The sequence below is a fragment of the Dipteris shenzhenensis genome, chromosome 31, assembly GCF_047967505.1.
Source record: "Dipteris shenzhenensis isolate YYH24624 ecotype China chromosome 31, Dip_SZ_1.0, whole genome shotgun sequence".
NCBI lineage: Eukaryota > Viridiplantae > Streptophyta > Polypodiopsida > Gleicheniales > Dipteridaceae > Dipteris > Dipteris shenzhenensis.
In genome coordinates, this window is record NC_141626.1 from 15,829,672 (window position 1) to 15,850,688 (window position 21,017).

The 21,017-nt window shown below is 45.7% G+C and overlaps 1 protein-coding gene across 1 annotated transcript in view; it reads left to right on the forward strand.

Annotated features, from left to right (window-relative positions):
- The window catches only part of MRL1 (Pentatricopeptide repeat (PPR) superfamily protein), a 97,242-nt gene that overhangs the window by 30,260 nt on the left and 45,965 nt on the right, over positions 1-21,017 (forward strand). The window contains exons 9-13 of the mRNA XM_087402314.1: positions 13,084-13,224; positions 13,518-13,617; positions 14,983-15,091; positions 15,245-15,336; positions 15,797-15,890. Of these exons, the coding sequence (XP_087258440.1) occupies positions 13,084-13,224; positions 13,518-13,617; positions 14,983-15,091; positions 15,245-15,336; positions 15,797-15,890 (536 nt within the window). The remainder of the gene's footprint in view (positions 1-13,083; positions 13,225-13,517; positions 13,618-14,982; positions 15,092-15,244; positions 15,337-15,796; positions 15,891-21,017) is intronic.

Here is a 21,017-nt window from a genome sequence, read left to right on the forward strand (position 1 = left end):
GGGTTACCTCCAGAGCGGAAAGTTTAACATAAGATTGAACTGATCCCGGGGGCAGAACCTGTAAATAGACCTCCCTATAGAATGAGTTTTGCTAAGGAGGCGGAGGTGCGTAGACAACTGGAAGAATACCTCAAGTTGGGGCAGATTCAACCAAGTTTCTCACCTTTTGCTTCGCCAGTGATATTAAAGAAGAAAAAGGATGATACGTTTCGCCTCTGTATAGATTACAGAGCATTGAATAATATCACTGTTAAGCACAGGTATCAGATGGCTTGGATTGATGATTTGCTAGATGCATTACATGGAGCCGTGATTTTCAGCAAGATAGATCTTAAGTGCGGCTACCATCAAATCCGGATTAGAGCCGAGGATGTGCATAAAACCGCTTTCAGAAGTAGGTTTGGTCATTATGAGTTTTTGGTAATGCCCTTTGGACTTACCAATGCTCCAGCGACCTTCGTCATGTTTATGAACGATTTACTACGTCCGTATATCAGAAAGTTCGTAGTACATTTTATTGACGATATCTTGATATTCAGTAAAAGTGTTACTGAGCATCGTGAACACTTAAGAATAGTGTTCAGTACTTTGAGGAAAGCCAGTCTTTATGTGAATAAGAAGAAAACTATACTATGTATGGTTAGGCTTGAATATTTAGGGTTCATAATTACTCCATAGGGGGTAGAAATTGATCCGAAGAAAGTGGCTGCGATACTAACTTGGCCAATCCCTCAGAGTCTGACCGCGTTGCGATCATTCTTGGGATTTGTCCAGTTTTATAGAAGGCATATCAAAGGATATTCCGGAATAGTATCGCCATTGACTGATCTGACCTCAGATAAAGTACCTTTTATTTGGGGACAGAATCAACAAGAAAGTTTTAACACCATAAAACAAGCTGTGGTCTCAGGACCGGTGTTAAAAATAGTTGATCCCGAGAAACCATTGTTCCTAGAAACCGATGCAAGTGGCATTGCGGTAGGAGCAGTTCTCCTTCAAGAGGGAAGGCCAGTAGCCTTTGAAAGCAAGAAGCTTTCTTCCTCTCAAAGGAATTGGCCAACTCATGAATTAGAGTTGTATGCTGTCATCCATGCTTTGAAAACATGGAGGCATTATTTGTATGGTTCAGAGTTTTATGTGGATGTAGATCATGATACTCTGAAACATTTCTGTAAACAGCCTGACTTGAGGGGCTGCCAAGCTAGGTGGGCAGAGCTCATGCAGGAGTTTAATCTAACGATTCGGTACCGAAGAGGAAAAGATAATAAGGTGGCTGATGCGTTGTCTCGCATTATGCACAACCTGAGTTTCACGGTATTAGAGAGTGCTCTAATGACCGAGATAAAAGAAACTCAAAGAGTGGACGAGTTTATCCAGAGCTTGTGGCCTAAAGCTAATGTATTAAAACCCGGGGAAAGTGAAAAGGATGACCTGGCATCCAGAAAAGGCCAAACTTATGCAAGATATACCATAAGGGATGGTATGCTAGTTAGGAATGGCAAGGTTGTAGTACCTGGTCAGAATGATCTCAGGCAGAGAGAGTCATTCGACAGTGCCATGATAGCCCGTGTGCGGGACATCCAGGAGTCGAGAAGACATATGATCTCGTGAAGCGAGATTTCTTTTGGCCAAAGATGAAAAAGCATATTCATGAATATGTGACACGGTGTTTCTCGTGTCAGGTAAGCAAGGCCGAGCGGGTGAAGCCACCCGGACTTTTACAGCCTTTGGAAATACCACTAAGTAAGTGGGAGAGCATTTCCATGGACTTTATTGTAGGGCTGCCGTAGTGGACTTTATTGTAGGGCTGCCTACGACACAAGGAGGATATAATTCTATCCTTGTGGTGGTTGATCGTCTAACCAAGATGGCTCACTTCATTTCGACTAGAGAGTCTGTTAGTGCCCCGCAAGTGGCGGATTTGTTCATTAGACATATATTTCGTCTGCATGGATTGCCTAGATCCATAGTGTCAGACAGAGATGTCAGATTTACCGGTCATTTTTGGACAGCGGTATTTGAGACACTAAGGACTGAGTTGGGAATGAGTAGTGGGGATCATCCTGAGACAGATGGTCAGACGGAGAGAGTCAACCAGACTTTAGAGGATATGCTGAGGGCATATGTGTCATTGAGGCAACATACGTGGGACAAGTGGTTGCCATTGTTGGAGTTTGCCTACAATGATAGGAAACATTCATCTACCGGATTCAGTCCGTTTTTGAACTGAACTATGGTTATAGACCAGCCAATCCGACTATAGTTGGAGTACCTCAGAAAGTGCCTAGTGCCGCAAACTTTGTAGTTCAGATGCGGGAGATGCTAGCACTTGCGAGAGCTAATATCCGCCAGGCTATGGATAGGGCCAAGATGTATGCGGATGAAAACCGGTCTATAAGAGTATTTAAGGAAGGAGAAAAAGTTTTTGTCAGAGTTCCTTCGCACTCGAAGTCGTTGACTTCAGGAGAGTGTGCTAAGTTATCACCTCGATACTGTGGGCCGTGGTTAATTCTAAAGAGAATAGGCAGTGTAGCCTATAAATTAGAATTGCCACAGGGGTGTAAGGTGCACTCGGATACGAAATCGGAAGATACCCACGGTGTTGGTTGCATGGCATGGTCAGCCTCTATCGGAAGCTACCTGGGAATCCGTATACAAGTTACGGAGAGTGTTCCCAGATTTCATCATCGAGGACGCTGAAGCTTGAAGAGGGAAGGAATGTTATGCTCTAGCCGAGATAGCATGACCTCGGATAGATCGGTGGGCATTTTCTCTTAGATGACCAACTTTTGTAATAGTTAATGTGCGTAATTGAAATGGTCAAGAGAAGTAACTGCCAAGGTCCTAGGTGAGGGTGGAATGGCATTGACTGGGTAGTTCTGAGTGCTAAGGCCTAGGTGCACCTAAATGTGCAATAATGCCAAGGGGCAAGTAGTTTTTAATGTGCCCCAAGAGAGGGGTAAAAAGGTGCATCAAGTGGAGAGGCCAAAATGATGATATTTGGCAAGGAGAACTATCTAGGGAAATGAGGGTCTCATGGATAAGCATGAAAATAACGAAGGAACGAATTAATCTGATGATCTGCGATCCACGAGAGTAGGCTGGGTGGAACAAAAGAAAAGCCATCGCCCGTGATTGTATTAACGCAGGAATAGAGATTCAGGCTAGAGATAGAAGGGTCTGACAGCATCCGAATGCAAAGTGCTCTTCTGTTTTGGTCTCCTGCATATAAGATAAGGTGCAGATCTACCTCTCAGAACTGCCCCAGCGAGATCCTCAGTGCATGCGGGAGATGGATTATAGTGTAGCGCGGTGGTTCAGTAAACCCCTCCTTTGAGATCTGTAAGTAGTGATCTCTGTAGGAGTTCTACTGAAAGCTTTTGCAGTGCAAGTCAAGTCTTGTATGTGTGGAGCTGTAATAAATCCTCTTCGATGACCTGGTTCAGCTCCTGAAAGCTATATTGAAAGGTGGTAGCCTATCCATATAAAGTCCCAAGCCTGCAAACCATCTCTGTGTCTGAGCATACCAGCTCCTCTGATCCCCAGTGCAGTAGAGGAGGTCAAGGCCAGCCATGGCAATCTGTTACATCTGGCTGTCAGGTGACAAAGTCCCTAAGACAGGTGACCACCTGAAAGACTGCATCAAGCTGTATAGGGGTAGCCACAAACTCTGGTAGCACAATATGAGAGCTCATCAAGATTGTCAAGATCATATGTCTAGTTGGGGTGCAACTTTTCGCATCCAGAATCACTATGAATCTTGTAGCCTAGGAATGATTGGTTGAACGATGGAAGAGAGTGCTTTCAGGTCCATTTTTCGGGATGCAAATGAGAAATCACTCCTATGTTACTCTTGTTAGATCAACAGCACTGTATGGGGGCACTTTCTGTGTAGTGGACTTTAGAGGGGATGACTGGTTTGGTTTCGTGAGGTTCTAGGTCATGATGCTCTCATGCCTCATTCGATGTAGGACATGCACTTGGGATGCCTTCTTTCAGATCGTTACCTACTTGATGTGGCTCGATAGTATGGTCAGACTGAGGTGAATAGACAAAGGTTACCTTGGAGGTCTCTCTCCTCATCCATGCAGCTAGCATTAGAAAGAAAGAAAGAAAGAAAGAGAGAAATTTTATTAGAGTCTTTGGAAGACCGATGGGTCTATGAAACTGAAAGAAAACCTGATACAAATCACAGTAAGGGTGGAGCTACTGAAACGAGCATCATCACCCATGCTGAACCCTAAGTCTGATCATACATAATCAAATACATCTGGATGTAACAATGAAAAGAAAAGAAAAGAAAAGGACTGGAGTAGAGCAGAATCCTCTGTATGTCATGTCGCCCTGGCTAGTGCATAGCCGGTGATGGGATGCTGGCGCCCGTCAAGGGGTGCTGTGCATCTCGGTCTCCTGGACGAGGCTCGACTCAAGACCAGAGCCACCGTGACTCCCATGGGACGTATCCTAGGTCTAAACAATGACGAGAGGTCCCCCAGAGTGATCTGTGTCCCCCCTCGATGTCCCGTGTGTTGTGCTGCGATCGTCGGGTCGGGGTCTCTGTCACGCCTGCGGCTAGAGACTGGACGATCAATGTCACTTAATGGGAAGAACTCTATGATCCTGCTCTGAGAGGTGTCTGATGATGTGGCCAAGCCTCGTCGCCTGAGTAAGTACTCTCTGTGTCGGACCCCCTCGTGAATGAAGGCCGCGAGGCATCTCTGATCTGGGTAGGCGAGGAATCTGGAAAGGAGCCCGTAGCCGTCTCTGAAGAGGCAGTGGTAGCAACCTCGGATCTCGTAGTACACTGGGCACCTAAAAATAAAATGCTCCTCCGACTCAACCTCCTGACAATCGCACAATATGCATAAGCGATGCTCCCTAGGAATCCCCTCTGCTCTGCCGCTCTCTATGCGCAGGTGGTGTGATGATACCCGAAACTTTCCGATGGAGATCTGTAGTGAGTGAGGCATATGAAGCTCAGTGTACCCCGGTGGTGTGATGAATCCCTCCTCCGAAATATGAAGACAGTAATCTCTGTAGAAACTCAGCTTCAGTGGGAGCTCCCTCGGCTCCAACCAGGTCCTAAAGGTGTGTATCTGTAGGAGATCCTCTCGAATGACCTGGTTGGTGTGTGGCCCAATCGGGATGGTGGGTGGGAGTACCGGAGGGGCATCTAAACTGTGCTGAAAAGGAGGTATCCTATTGTTTTGGAACCCTAGTCTCACAAACCATCTGTGAGTCTGTGCATGCCAGCATCGCTCGTCTCCCTTTGCTGCCAACCTCATGGAGGAATCGAGAGCCAACCATGGCAACCTCTATCTCCTTGATGTGCAGTCCCCATATGATCTAACCCGGTGTAGATATGTGATGGTCTGAAAGGCTGCATCTAGTTGGAGTGGAGAAGCACCAAACTCGGCCTGAATGATGTGATGTGGTACAAACGGTTTCCCTGGATCATCCGTGAGAGCATGACGATCTGTAGGCGCTCTACCCGTGTCCACTCTATCTCTGACATGTCAGGCCCCCAAACAAGGACTGCCATACATACCGGCTGGTCGGACAAAGGAGTTGAAGAGAAGAGCCTTGGTCCGAGGGTCCTGGCAGTGCGAGAGAAACATTATCTCTCTAGGCGAGCCAGCGAGGCGTATCCCCTGCTCAGTTTGGCCTGCATCGCTGGTCTCATCGTGAAGATCAGGCCGGAGAAGATGACCCCCAAGTAATTGTATGAGGATATGATCTCAATTGGTGACCCACCGAAAGTAAAAGTAACCTGCTTCCGTTGCATGTTTGCTCGAGAGGTGTTAAAGATCATGACCTTGGTCTTACCAAGGTTGACCTTCAAATCATGGGATAAACAAAAAGCCTGCAGTGCATTTAGGTGTCGCTAGAGTCCCTCGGGTGTGGACAACAAGAGTGCCATGTCATCTGCAGAAAGAAGAATCTTGACGATGATCCCGGCAAGTGAGCAACCGGTCCCTCCGAACGCCCCCATGAAAGTCTCAAGCTCATCGATGTAGAGGCCAATCAGGGTCGATGATAAGGGACAACCCTGTTTGACCCCTGTGGTACTCAGGATCTCATTTTTCCAAGCTGCGCCTGTTCGAACTTGGCGTGAGACTCTCTCATACAGTGCCATGACTGCCCAGATGATCTCTTGATCAAATCCCAGTGTCTGTAGGCATGTGATGAGATGAGCACGAGGTACTGTGTCAAAGGCTTTGCGAAAATCCACAAAGCAACAATATACCCTCTCCTTTCGTGATCTAGCCTCCTCAATGACACTCCTGAGTGTGAGTATGTGATCCATAGTCCCATGGTCTCGCCTGAAACCGGCCTGACCCTTTGCTCTGAGCCCTCTCATATCTGCAAACAGGTTGACTGATGCATCCAATAGAGCTACATAGATCTTGGACATCACATGTCCAATCATGATAGTCTCGTAGTTACTCGGGTCCATGGGATCCCCTGCCTTGTGGATGGGGGTGATGGTGTTGAGAGTCCAGGTGCAGGGGAAGCGAAGGCAAACATCGTCATTGAATAGCTTTCCAAGAACTGGGCTAACGTGTCGATCCCATATGCGATAAACTCAGTGCATAGCCCCTTGTGATCCTTCGCTCAGCCATTGTGCAGTTTCAATGTCACGTCCTTGACTCCCCCTTTGGTGAACAACGTGCAAGTGGTGGGGCGAGGTGTGTGTATGAGATCTAGAGTGGGCTGGTGTGGGACATCATAAAGATGATGTGCATATGCGTGCCAGACTCTCGTGTCAGTGAGGGGTGATGGGGACCTACGCTCAAGGAATCTCCGCAAAAAATCCTTAGAGTTGCTGTTGTACAAGATGTGCATCAGCAGCTCCTCATTTCGACGAAGAAATGCCTGCTTCTTCCGACGTATGAGATGTCGGTACTTGCATACCGTGTCTGGTGTGTTTGGGAGGTGACATCTGGTTTCAAATCGGAGCTGTCGGCGATAAGCCTTGCTCTCCGCATCGTACTAATTGTTGCAGGGTATAGAACCAAGAGGTGGTGGTCTAGTGGATCATGTGGTGTGGGGAAAGATTTGGAGGGCAGCCTCGTGGAGTGTGCGACTAATCAGGGCAGCACGGTCCTCTATGAGTGGTATGTGATCGATGTAGGTTAGGAGTCTGTTTAGGCATCCAGAGTAGGCCGGTGAGAGGCTGTGATCAAAGTGTATGTCGTGGTAGGTGTCGTGCTTCCTATGTGGTGTGTGTGGTGTGGCTAAGCGTGGGGTGGCGATAGTGAAGAATAGGTATGTGTGATCAGCTCTTGGAGGGAGTGGTGCTACGGTGAAGTCGGTGATACATGAAGTGAAGGTAGCGGATCCCATGATGTAATCTACTACACTAGTGTCCCCCCGTGTGGAAAGCAAGTAAAACCACCTGAGGAGGGCCATAGGTTGAGCCCATTGTAGATGATGAGATCATGCATCCTGTCCGGATTAAGGAGCGCGTGTCCATATGGTGTAACAGGCCCGTGTCGGTTCGATGAGGTCTTGGTCATACATGCTCCGTCTAGGTCCATGTGTGGTAGCATGATAGAGTCGTCTCGGAAGTCCAGGAGTGGTGCCTGGCGCGTGCTTGTCCTGACGTTGAAGTCCCCAACGAGAACTTCCAAGGTCTCGGATATCCTGATGTAAGGGTGCATATGGCGATGTCTCATCCTTCTCTCGTGCCACTCTGGCAAAGTGGGATGTGTCTGGCGGGAAGTAGCATATTGCTATGAAAAGGTCACGGGTGTCTGTGCGTCGGATCCAGATCCACATGAATCAGGAGTGTGCATCCTTCCTCTCAATGGAGATGGCTCCAATGAGGGAAGACCTGTACAATACCGCGACCCCGTCCGATCCTCGGACTCCTCCTGTATCCCTCTTCTCATCCCTGAAGGCTGACTCCCATGTGTAGCCACTGACTATCGGTAGTGGACTCTCTGGGCTCTGGCGTGTCTTCGTGTAAAAGACTATGGCTCGTCCTGTATAAGACTCCGAGAAGTTCCTTGGGTCTGACCATAAGGTACCATTACAGTTCCAAATGGTGCAGTCTAGGGTCTTGAAAACCTGAGTCTCATAGGCCCCGTCCCCCTAGGAGGTACAGGTGGGAGCCCGACGGGTGCCGGTCAACAACCTACCATCTCGGACCATGGCCCATTTCCCCTCCTTATGGGCAACATCCCGCTGCTGCAGAAGAACTCGTCGCTCCTCAATCTGTAGTGGTGTCAAATCCTCGTCCATGGACAGGGTGGGATGCTCTTGTAGAGAGGCTCGGCGTCAGAGTGTCGCTAGTCAAGCATGTGAATCTCTGAAGCGAATGACTAGGGGCTGCTCTCGGTTGGGATCTCTCCCAACATGCCATGCTCCCTCTATGCCATGGTCGGGGACTCCCATGGTGGTGGTCACAAAGGTGATCGCCTCCTCCATGGGCATCGTAGTGGTGCTGGTGTTGTCTTGCGTGATCCCTCGTACCCGGATGTTGAGGGCCTTCGAAGCCCTCTGCTACTGCTCCTGTATGGCAGCTAAAATGGTTGCCTTGGCGGGCTCCTGTTTTGCCACGTCCACCCATCTAGTCGTCTCTGCTATAGCTCTATCGTGGCTATCTGTGCCTCCATCTCTGTGATTGGGGTCCCTCCAGGCGCTGCTCTGAGGGTCCCGAGCTCCTCTCGGAGCTGTGTGATGTCGTGTCTGAGTCCCTGGATAAGGGTGCCTTGGTCCTGTATAATGCGGGCCTGCTCCTCGGTGTAATGTGTGAGCTCTGCCTGACGGGCCTGAATGCTGTGTATCTCAGCCAATAGGGAGTCCCAAGCATTTGGCGGGGGCCTAAGATGTCCTGGTCCAGGTGGGAACTGGATCTCGAGAGGGGTTGGAATGAAGGTGGGCTGTTGAGGTTGTACTGAGGGTGGGGACAACATGATCTGGGCGGGGGAGTGATATGTAGGAGTAGCGAGGCCAGACGAGGTGATGAAGGGTGGCTGACTGAGAGGTAGAGGTGATACGAGGGGAAAGTATTGTGGAGCCGTGGCTAGTGGGGCCAGTGGTGAGGCTACTGGAGAGGAGACCTGTGATGATGATGCAGGAGAGGGAGAGGAGAGAGGTGGCGTAGATGATGAGGCAGATGATGGTGGTGAAATAGTGGTGGTAACCATAGAGGTCAAGGATGTGGTGAGCGGCATGGGCTTTGGGTGGGCCCCTTTCTTCTAGGCCGTGGTGCTGTCCACTGTGAAGGGCCATTTACTTACAGATTTATGTCTTGCATGTGATTTGAATAGCCATGGCAAGGTTCCTGACATCATCTCCTCAGCTTTAGATTGAGGAAGGCTGTGCAAACAATGCCACAAAATATTTGAATATTGAACTTTGTGCGATTTGCAAGAGGTTGAGACGGAGGACCATGTGCTGATGACATCCCTGAAGTACTATGACATTTAAGGTTGATATCATTGCCTATTTGCTGAGGGGAAGAGATGAGGCAGATTGTGGACTACGCAGACCAGTGCTGCACTGACCTCTTTGTATTACAAATTATGAGCATTCCCAAGGTGGGGTTTGATCCTAAACAAGGCACAACCTACGGATGAGGAGGGCAACATCATCGATATTCCGGAGCAGATCATGGGCTGTAAAGATCACGTTGTTCATAACAAAGATTTAAGTAGAGTATCTCATAAAATAGAAGGGTCTAAGTGAAGATGTAAATCATTGCAGCCTCAAAGCATTGTGCAAGAGCAATGCCTCCTTGGCAAACTATGAGCAGCATTTGCTGACTTCGATGCTTCTTTTGGAACAACCACTGTCTCTAATTTTGAGGGCAAAATTCATTGGGAAGGGATGGCTCTAACAAAGGCCAAAATTGAGCTAAGCGGGGCTTTAGCTTTGTGGATCTCCGCACAGAGGTGCTGGTATGCACGTACAGAGAGATGGTTTGAGCAATTGGGGCTCCACATGGATAGACTACCTCCCTTCTAGTACAGCGTGGATGCTCCGTTTTCTCCCCTCCTATCACACGAGGTCAACCAGGTTATCCATGAGGATCTACTACAACTACACACATTTTGGACCTGGTTGGGACCGAGTGAACTCCCAATGAAGCTTAGCTTCTACAAAGATCACTTCTTACATATCACAGCGGAGGGTTTCATTGACCCACCAAGATACACACAGCTTCACCTACCCCACTCGCTGAGGATCTCTCTTGAGTAGTTCCGGGTCTCTTCACACAGGCTTCGCATCGAGAGTGGCAGAGTAGAGCAACTACCCAGTGAGAGGTGCATATGCACACTGTGTGACATGCAGAAGGTTGAGACAGAGGAGCATTTCATCTTCAGGTGTCCTGTTTACTATGAGATCCGAGGGCGTTTCTACTACCTCTTCAGAGATAGCTATGGGATTTTGGCCCGTTTCCTCTTCTACCCAGACCAATGGTGTTTGACAGGTTTCATTCATGAGGTACTTAGACACCGCGAGAGGATACCCCGAGCATGGAGACAGGAGCAGACTTCTTCCTCGGCTGATTCCTCTCAGAGCTCTATCACTGAGTTCTTTCAGCCAGATCACATGGACTCCCATGAGACAAGGCCTCAACATGACCGTGACCCAAAGCCTGTGATTCAATAGGTCAGATAGAGGGTTGACACACAGATCACACTTGGAGACATCCCCTCCTTGTTTAGAGTCGGAGCCCGACAGATGGGGGTCACAGTAGCCCTGGTTAGACGCAGTGCTACAACCAAGAGACGTGCCAGGACTGCACCTTTGAGTGGCCGACAACACTCTATTGCCGACTTTATGCCTCCGCTGCCTCATCCATCCTGATGTCCTACTACTGATGATGATGATGATGCTGAGATTGATATATAGTCGACCATCGACATGACTATGTTTTACTCAGGACTTAGTACTGCCATTCTGCATTTTGTGCATTTTGCATTGGTATGGATGCTCGTTTAGTAGCTCCACTACCACAGCTCGTTGTATCACGATTTTCACAGTTTCATAGACCCATCGGTCTTCCAAAGACTTTAATAAACTTTCTTTCTTTCTAGGGGCTAATTACCAAGAAAGGGGCTAATGTGGTCCATGAGGGAAGGACTACATAAGCAAGCACAGCCCCGGACAACTAACGTCCCCCACACCCCCCCTCCCCAAAAAAAGAAAAAAAGAAAAAAAGAGAAGAATCGTCTCCCTATCTCACCTTCTACTCTTTCTTTTTCTTCCCTCTCTGCCCTCCTCCCCCTCACATTGCTGACGATCTGTGCTTCTTCTTAAGATCTTAGAAATTGTCATCTAGATTGGCTTGGATATCTTGTGATACTCAGCAGTTTGTGTAGGTCCTGTTTTTTCATAATTGATTGGAGCGTGTGGAGGTTTTGTGTCACATCATCAAAGAGTGGTACTTGCAGCTGAAGGATATGTAGGTGTGCGGACAGGATGTGTTAGAATTGTTTCAGTTTGCTCTCCAACAGGAGCTCTGCTGAAGCATCTCATTCAATGGTGGGTAGCGGGGTTTGAGACAATATGACTGGGGTTTGGGGCTGCTTGAAGGGCGGCCATTGCAGCACCATGGCTGCCGTGTGGGCAGAAGAGAAGGCTGCCACTTGGGGGTAGAGTTGACGCAGGCCTGGGCTGCCATATGGGAAGCAACATGGGCTGCCACATGGGCAGCACAGTTGGCTGAGCAAGCATTGTCCAGCCAGTGGCCCAGAACAGGGGCTGGAATGTGGGCCTCACTTCAAAGCTGACAGTGCTAGAAAGCCCTGGAGAAGACTCGGCCATGGGCTGCAAAGCCGTCTTGGGATTGGGAGTATTGAGGGCTTTGTCGGCTATCGAGGATGGCCGTAAAGGCCTGTACAAGTTGGCAGCTGATAGAGGTGTCAGCCCAATTCATGGGGTTGGCCATATCTTGAGGAATGGCCCCATATTGGGTAGTTTAGGTGATTGGTCGGCCAGCCTTACAGATTAGGTTGGGCTGCAGGGGGGAGGGGCAGACCTGCCGTCCTCGATCTATAATTAGGGCCCATTCCCTTTGGGCTTTTGTCTCCCATCCACTACAAGCCGCAGAAGCCTCTGAGGGTACACACCAAAGAGGTGGGAGTGCAGTGGGTATGGAATCCTTTGGCAGTAAAATTTTGGTCCGGCCACAAGCTAGGCTGTCCACACAGTGTCCATGTAGGACAGTTGTATCTGGTCCTGTCCGCATATTGTGAAGCATCGTAAGGAATACGAGTTGGCAGTTAATATTATTGAGCACTTCTCCCGAGTTGCATGTGTCTCGATCTACTTTGTGCACATGTCTATGAGGAAGATCTAAGGGTAGTGTGATCTGTGGGAGCTTTCTTACTGTGGGGGTAACATTCCCTTCTTATTTCTGACAATATCAGGAGCAATTTTGGCTCTATACACCTTCCACTCAGATGATTGAACGCGTGCAGAAGAGAGGACTTCAGTACCCTCTTCAGTTATGAAGCCATCTGGTTGTAGGCAGGAGCAGGACTTGGCTGCCTTCATGATCTACACCATTCGTACTCGACATTTCACACATTGGGAGCTCTATGAGTATCATGTCTTGGATGCTATTTATTGCAGTATAAATTTCAGATATGAGTGTTCTCTCATTCATCCATTGTGCACTTGGAAGTTGAGTAAATCTTAATTAGCGAGTAGTGATATCTTTAACTCACCAGTTTCTGTTAGCATAGGCTTGCTGCCCTATTCTCTGATATATACGTTATGATTGTGGTTAATTTTCATGAGTAAAGGCCTGAAGATTGGTTTTGGTGTGTGCAACACAGAAGGTCAGCAGACAACAAATATCAATGTAGGAAGAAATTTGTTTCACTTGTGCCCTAAACCTAGAAATTCACTGTATTGAATTGGTGGATCTAGGACTGAAAAACCACTTTCTGGAAAAATTATATTCAAGAGTGCAGATATGAGTCAGATCAATGATTTTTCAAAAGATTGAAGAATTTCTAACCTGGAATAAGGTGTCTCTTATGGGTATTTTGGGATATAATGTTGTGTGCACATAGCTCAGCCTTTTACATGTTTTTTGGCTTTTGCATTGTTTCTATGCAGATATTCTTCAGTGCTTTGATAGATGTTGCAGGACATGCTGGACAGCTTGACACTTGCTTTCACGTTTTGGAGGAGATGAAGCAAATTGGATTAGAGCCAGGGGACACTGTGTACAGCTCCATAATGGGAGCCTGCAGCAATGTGAGATCCCATAATGATGATTTTCAATAAGTGCATATGTTAGGTGTATATATGTACATGTCAACGTGTATATAGCTCTAGTGTAACGAGAAGAATAATTAAGCAATTCAATACTTTCCCAGATCAGGCCCATGCTCTCTAAATACAATTAATGTGTGTGTACATGTTTTCAGAGCTTTTTTTTCTGAAAGTCACTGGGCTAGCTTTGCATGCTGCTGAACTGATATTCCCTTCATGTACAAGTAACAAAAAGATAATTCTGTGATTGATTCAAGATATTATTTACTTTGCAGAGTGGGAGCTGGGAAAGAGGGTTGGCTCTATATAGGGATATGCTTGCGGCTAGCTTGTCTCCCACTGTCTCTACAATGAATGCTCTGGTCACAGCTCTTTGTAAGTCTTAAGTGCTTGAAATCAAATTTCCAATCCAGATTTTAATGCTGTTTTTATTAAACAAGAGCTTACAACTGTTTTCAATGCCAAAATGTTGGATTTTCTAACATATTTTGGCTAATGCAAGCTGTCCCCATGTTCCCTTCTACAAAATATAGTTTTGTGTGAAAGAATGCTATGAAAAGTGTCTTTTATGCTGAGTCAGCAAGAACTGCTGGAAACTGCGTATTGAATCATGAATGCAATGTGTATCTTAGGTATAGCATTAGTGCATGTGATGTATGGCAAAATCTCACGGTTTGAAGAATAACTTCAAAGAGCAAGGGGTAGGAATCTAGCTGTTTTGTGGAAATAGGTTCACACAAATACAAAGATGAGGATAAAGAGAGTCCTCATATGAGTGTGAGAAAGGTAGCAAGGGGCCTTGTGGAAAAAGCAATGGGGGAAAATTCCATGATGGAAAATAGAAAGTTAAATTAAAGCAAGGGCTACAGTGGTCTTGGAAGCTTTGGTGGAAGCTATAGGTGGCTCGTGCCACCTTGAAGAAAGGAGGAAGAATGAGAAGATACTAGCATAAGCTTGGAATATTACACTAGGGGAGGTGAAGTGCCCTGTATTGTTAACTGCTTCATGGAGAGGATCCCCAGTGAGCAAGCAATGTGTGTCTAATTGGATGTCGTCTTCACCATTCAAAATTTTTGGCAGGAAGCTTCATGATTTCACTCTCGTGAAATGAAGATTGCATGATTGGTTTGTGTTTATGATTGCAAGTAGGGCATTAGCTTAGGATTTTTATAATTCAAGAATGTTATCGGATATGGAGGCCACTTTGTGGTGTGGCTATCAGCCAGTCCCCAGCTCCAAGAAGTTTCATTGAGCTTGCATGATGAAGTGACTACAATATGTCTTGCTAACATTGTTGTTTGTGAACTTGTAAGTGGGATATTTTCCCCGGGGCTTATTTGCTAGTGATATTGTTCAACACAAAAGTGGACATCTTCCAAAACATTTTCCTGCATTCTTGTGCGTGTAGTCCATGTTTAACATAGCGTGCATGCGAATATTTCTTGTTTGACTTTTGTGAGTGGATCTGGTAAAGTCACTGCTTCAAATGGAATGCTAAGTTTAAAAATAGAACTTGGGCATGCTAATTTCCTTGTCTATTTATGGTTTTTGAATGCACAGTTTTAAAGTCATATCTGAAATCTTTAAATTTGTAACAGACTGATTCTCCTAAAGATCTAGATACCGTGACTTTCAAACCCTCTTTGTGATTCGGCCTGACCATATTATTGTATGTATAGCAGTCTATGATTTTTTTTTCCATCCCAGAATAAACCAGGATCATGAATGAGTTATAATCAGGTGACGCTGGACAACTGAAGGAGGCTATAAATATTTTACAAGAGATGAGATGTACTGGCTTGGCTCCAGATTACATTACATATACTGTTCTACTGGAGGCTTCTGAAAAGTAAGACTTCAATGTAATAGCTGAAATATGTTTCTTTTCCACACTTTGCATCTTGGCCTTGTCCTGCCATCCAAAAAAAAGTGCTATTCATCATGCTCTAGACGTATCTCATGGGTATTCTTGCCCTATTCTCACCATTGTCACTTTTTTCAGGGCAGGTGATATTGAACTTGCTTTTGATCTGTATAAAAAAGCAGCTTCAGAAGGCATTGTTCCGACGAGTGCAATGTGTGAAAGTGTCACGGGTATGTGAAGCATGCTGGTCTACATAATTTAAAGAAGTAAAAGAAGAAGAAAAAAAAAAGCATAATACTGGATTTCAGACTTGGATTATGCACAGTCTTCTGTTAACTGGTATTAGTCCCACCTTTATGCGTTTGCACACAAGAGTCTAGTGGCTGCCAGTCACTCAGCAATCGTGATGAGCCAATTTGCAGAAAAACAATTTGTTTTTCTGTTTGCTAGTATTATTTGTGCATTCATTATCTACATAGTTTGTCTTTAAAAAATGAAGGTATTGAGCCAATGTCAAAGGAAAGCAGCAGGTATCAACAAAGTAGCCGTTATCTTACGTTGTCAAATCAATTGATGTTGCCCTTTGATTTATGTTTTAGTCATTTTATCTTCCCCTTGTTTCCTTTGGGGGGACCTTGATCTTGCAAGCTAAAGTCGGATTGTTGGAATTGGGGAATGGAATCAATGCAGGTTTATGTCTCCAACATATCTGGAAGCTGACCTCTGGTTCAAATCCAACATTATCTGTTAGCTCCATTGCAAGCATGCCTTTCTGTGAAAAATGGTATGACTCTACGAAAAGCCTGGGCTTTTCCTTATGTTAACTCTTTGATTTGGCCAACATGGCATCCCTTTTGGCCTTGGTTCTGTTATGTAAGTGCTCTGTTTGCATGTCCTGTTTCAATTTGGACACAGAGAGAGAGAGAGAGAGAGAGAGAGAGAGAGAGATGATATGATATGATTGTATTAAAGTTTCTTGAGGCCCTTCAGGATCTATGGGACTTGTGATCACTATCAATGAATAGTGGACATTCACATTCGGTGAAAGAAAAGTACTGTAGACTTGCTATGTAGCTAGTACTTCTTGAGCTAGCGCATATGCTAGTCCAAGTACCTGTTGCTAGCGTTCCAAAACTTCTTTTATATAGTTTCGTCACTTTGTAGATGGCTGCTCTAATAGAATTTTCAGGTTGCGCCTGTTTTCATCATATCTTTCTCTGATGTGTGCATGGAACTGATACCTTAGGACTACGTGCTGCTCATTTTCGACCTCCCCTGTGGCACAGATTTTCCATATTCTTTCTTTTCTTGGTACCCTAGTTCTTGCCCACCTTCCCTTCTCCACTTCTAGGTCATGTGAGCTGGTTTTCATTTTGCATATTAGATGCCTTTTAAACATTGGTATGTCTTTCCCAAGGTATTTTTTCATCCCTTGGCTGTCCATTGGATTAATTTCCTATTTGTAGAACTGCCTTTTTTCCCCTGGTTTTGCCATAATTTTTGTAGCATCTTCTGTGTCACTACCCCCTGATCTCACATGCATCTTCTGGTATATCAGCAGCTGTTATACCCCATAATTCTATCCATTTCATCCCATCTTGGTACCATCGAGTGGTTTGTGTAGCTTCCAATGCCCTGTGAGGTATCTTTCTGGCATCCATCTTCTAACCTTTGTTGAGGTAGGCCACGAATTGGCGAAGTGCCTCGCCTTCAAGGGGTATCATACCTGTTTCAGCCAATAGGATGAGGTTGGGTGTCTAAGCCTTAACCCCCAATTCCCATATGAGAAAACTCTTATATAGAGTTTGTATTCTTTTTCAGTAGGCCCTGTAGAGCCTGGGAGCCCATGTTGGACACCCATTAACGATCAGTATTTGTACAAGCATAGTGTATAGAAACTGTACAAGCATAGTGTATAGAAACTTTCTCATTTCCCAATTCCACAGATTTGCCTTCCTGCACTTATCTTGAAAGCTGAATAAATCTTTCAAACCCACCAGGATTCTTCTTTCGACACATGTATTCCACTTGTAGGTAATTCTGTTTATTGCGAGTGTTGATCACCATGACTTTTCTCTTGGCTATGTTGACCTGCTAGTCAGACATAGTTTGGGACATGATGGGTGGTGTAGGCCATGGTATAGATGGAAGTTGATGTTGTGCTTGAAATGAAGGAGCATTACACTGGAGGAAACTCTACCAACCTTTTGGTATTTATACACACTATGTGGTTATATGAATGACTGCTTCTTGTTGAGGCAATTTGAGAAATCCTACAAGAGCATATTATTGTCTGCGCTTTCCTTCTGCGTAGCTTGTTAGTAGCTAGGTCTGTTTCATTTAACTCCAGTTCAAGATAAACGAGAGAGAGAGAGAGAGAGAGAGAGAGAGAGATTATTAAAAGTCTTTGAAAGACCAAAGGGTCTATCAGACTGAAAGAAGCATGATACAATGAGCCAAGAGGATAGAGCCTCTAACGGGGCATCATCACCCATGATGAATATAACATATTCATACATATCAAATCTAGTACATGAGAAAGAAAGAAAGAAAGGTGTGTTAACGTCTTCAGGAGACCTCGCGGGTCTATGAGACAAGATACAAGATATATGTAACCCATACAAGTCATTGTGGGCTGAAGCAAGGGGCTCACTAAGGCCCGTGCTGAGTACTAAGTGATGGGATATCTCAAGGTGTATGCCCCAGGCACACCTTGGGTTCTATGTGTGTGTGCTAGAGGCACAGTTAGGTGCCTATAAGCACTGCTAGGTGGTGGTAGATGCCACATAGGATGATTGAGAGATTCTAGGAGTTAATTGAGGAGATGATTGTGGAGCTTGGTGGCTCATGTAAGAGGTGCCTACATATGGACCTCACCTTTCTTCATTCCATAAGCAAGCCAGCGTTCTCTCATTTCGTGTTCAGCCTGATGCTTTCCTTTCACTTCTTCAACATGGTATCAGAGCACTATGATCCTCCTTGAGCCCATTTATGCCATGTCATCCTCTTCATCTTCTTCTTCTTCTTCACCTTCCTCTCCATTTTGCCCCTTTCTGCCCAACCACTTGGAGGGCTGAGTTCTCTACCTACAAGCAACCATTCCCAGGGTCCTTTTGGCTGGAGAGACCCTTCATATGGGCGAACTTCCATGTCAGAGGAATTAGACAATGGTGCCCACGAAACCGCGCAACAGTCGTCTTCTTCTTGACGCCATTTCGTTCAATTCAACTTGTTGGAGCAGCCATTCCAAAATTCCTCTGAGCCAAGCTTGCACAACAGTATGAGCTAGCTCCTGTCCAGATTTGAAGGGAAATGGTCCACCAGGGAGGGAGAAACAGCCGAAAAACCAGTCGACTTTCAAGCTGCTGGCTATGGCGACGTGACGCGGCATTTCGCCTCTCTTCTCTAGTGGCTCTTCTCTGGTATACCAGCTTTATTTCTACCTAGAAAGCCCTCTTTTCTTTGCTTTGAAGGGTGAGATACAAGCCCTCCAAGTTCAAGCCTCTATTTTGGACAGTTTTGACAATGTTGTGAGTTTGATGCTACTTTAGCATTTCTGATGTTTTAAAGTGTTGAATAACATTAGTACAATTGTGGTTACAACTTTCCTTTAGGTTGCTATACCTGGATTTGCTTGGAATACTTTCATTTAGCCACCTCTATGAAGCATGCGAGTTGGAGCATCTTTTCCATTATGATTTGTAGTATGGAATTTGGTTACAAGTCTTTGCTACACTAAATGCTTGTACTTTGAAGCTTTTCAACTCTTTCTAGCCTTGTAAGAGAGTAGACACTACCCATTTTGGGTTAGACCCTCTCATGGCTACCTTCTTGATTATGGATAAGTTCGATGGCAAAGGCTTTCACACATGGCAGATGAAAGTTAAGTTTGCATTGATGAGGGAAAACCTCTGGGGGCTTGTCAAACCTGCTTTAACTTCTTCTTCAACAGCCTCTAATGCTGGAGAATCCTCAGCTCCTACACACCGGGCACGAGATCTTGCTAGAGAGGAGAAAGCCTATGGCATTATAGCTCTTGGCTCAGGAGATGACTATATTCATCACATTTCTGATTTGGAGTCTCCTTCTGAAGCTTGGTAGAAGCTTGATATTATTTTTGGTACTAGCTCTCACATCTCAAAATTGTCACTTAAGATTGCTTTCTTTGAATTGAAGATGGCTAGTGGCACTCCTGTGGCTGCCCATGTCAATCACATGTGGAGTCTCATGACTCAACTTGCTTCTATCAACTCTCCAATCACTACAGATGATGCAATGGCAGTATTGCTCTAAAGTATGCTTGAAGATTATGATCATGTTGTTACCACATTGAAAAATCTTCCTAATTCTCTCTTGAAGGTCTTATTACTGCTCTTCAAGTAGAAGAAAGGCACATGGAACTCCAGAGAGGCAATGACACAGCCTATGCCATAAAAACTCAAAAGGGCAAGTTTTCACTTTGCAAACATTGTGGGAAGACTAATCACCTCTCAAAAGATTGCTTCAAGATAAATCCTTGCAAACATTGTGGCAAAAACAATCACCATGAAAAGTATTATAAGGCAAAAAAGGAAGCAACTACAAAACCAGAAGCTGCCAATTTACTTTCTATTGATGTGCCTCTACAAGATGAGGCTTCCTTTGAAGATTATGCTTTTTGAACCATCTCCATATATGCTCCAGATCTCTCTTTTATGGTGAGTCAAGGTACTCAGCCTGGATAGTCCTCCAAAATGAATGGAATAAACTATTGTATTCTTTGTAAACACCTCTGGTCACCATATGATGTAGGCCATGTGTATGTGTTTTGCTCCATGGTACCTCCTGCAGACATTGTGTGCATGTACATGCAGGGGAGATAACCATTGGAAGGTCTTGTGTATCCCTTTTGTTTACTTCACACCCTTAGGAACCCTTGCTAGCATGAGATCCTAGCCATAGATTTATCCTTGACCACCATGAGATAGCATGAGAAACTATGAGACTAGATGTATTCTTGACATAGCCTGAGGCATTCCCTTGAGGGGGGGTATGATGGGATATCTCAAGGTGTATGCCCCATGTACACCTTGGGTTCTTTGTGTGTGTGCTAGAGGCACAGTTAGGTGCCCATAAGCACTGTTAGGTGGTGGTAGATGCCACATAGGATGATTGAGAGATTCTAGGAGCTGATTGAGGAGATGATTGTGGAGCTTGGTGGGTCATGTAAGAGGTGCCTACATATGGACCTCACATTTCTTCATTCCATAAGCAAGCAAGCATTCTCTCATTTCGTGTTCAGCCTCATGCTTTCCTTTCACTTCTTTAACACTAAGTGCTAAAAATTTAAAAAGCTAGTACAAAATATGTAGTAGGGAAAAAAAAGGAGAAATCAACTGCTAAGAAACATAGCTCCAAGTACATGTGGAGGCTCTATATAACCCGGCTCCCTGATGGTCCTTTGATGTGATGCAAAGAGCTCACATATCTGTGTCTGTTGGGCTGTCTCCCGCGGTGGCGGTGGACGCGCTCTCCTGGATCTCTGTATTCGATGGACTACATCTAGAGTAATGCCTAGTCTCTAGCGGTCTCCTCTGAGGAGGGCTAGGTAGGTCGAACCTCAATCGTGCGTGCTCTAGTCGCCCCATGTGTCATGTGTGGTCTATGTGTCTCTCGTCAAGCCACATCATGGTGACGGGCCTCATGTCGTCTCCTTGAGCTTCTCTCCCTCTATCTCATCATCGGATGCATAAAAATCAGTGACGCGTGTCTATGCTTGGTCTAGCTCGGTGTCCCGAGGCATCGACTGTAGCTAATCTTTAGCCTGCCATACAAGGGAATCTTTGTGTCTCCACATCTCAATCAGGTAGAGCCCAATGCAAACGTGGTTGAGAGAGATTGGGGACCTATGGCCAGGGTGGAAGTTCAAGGG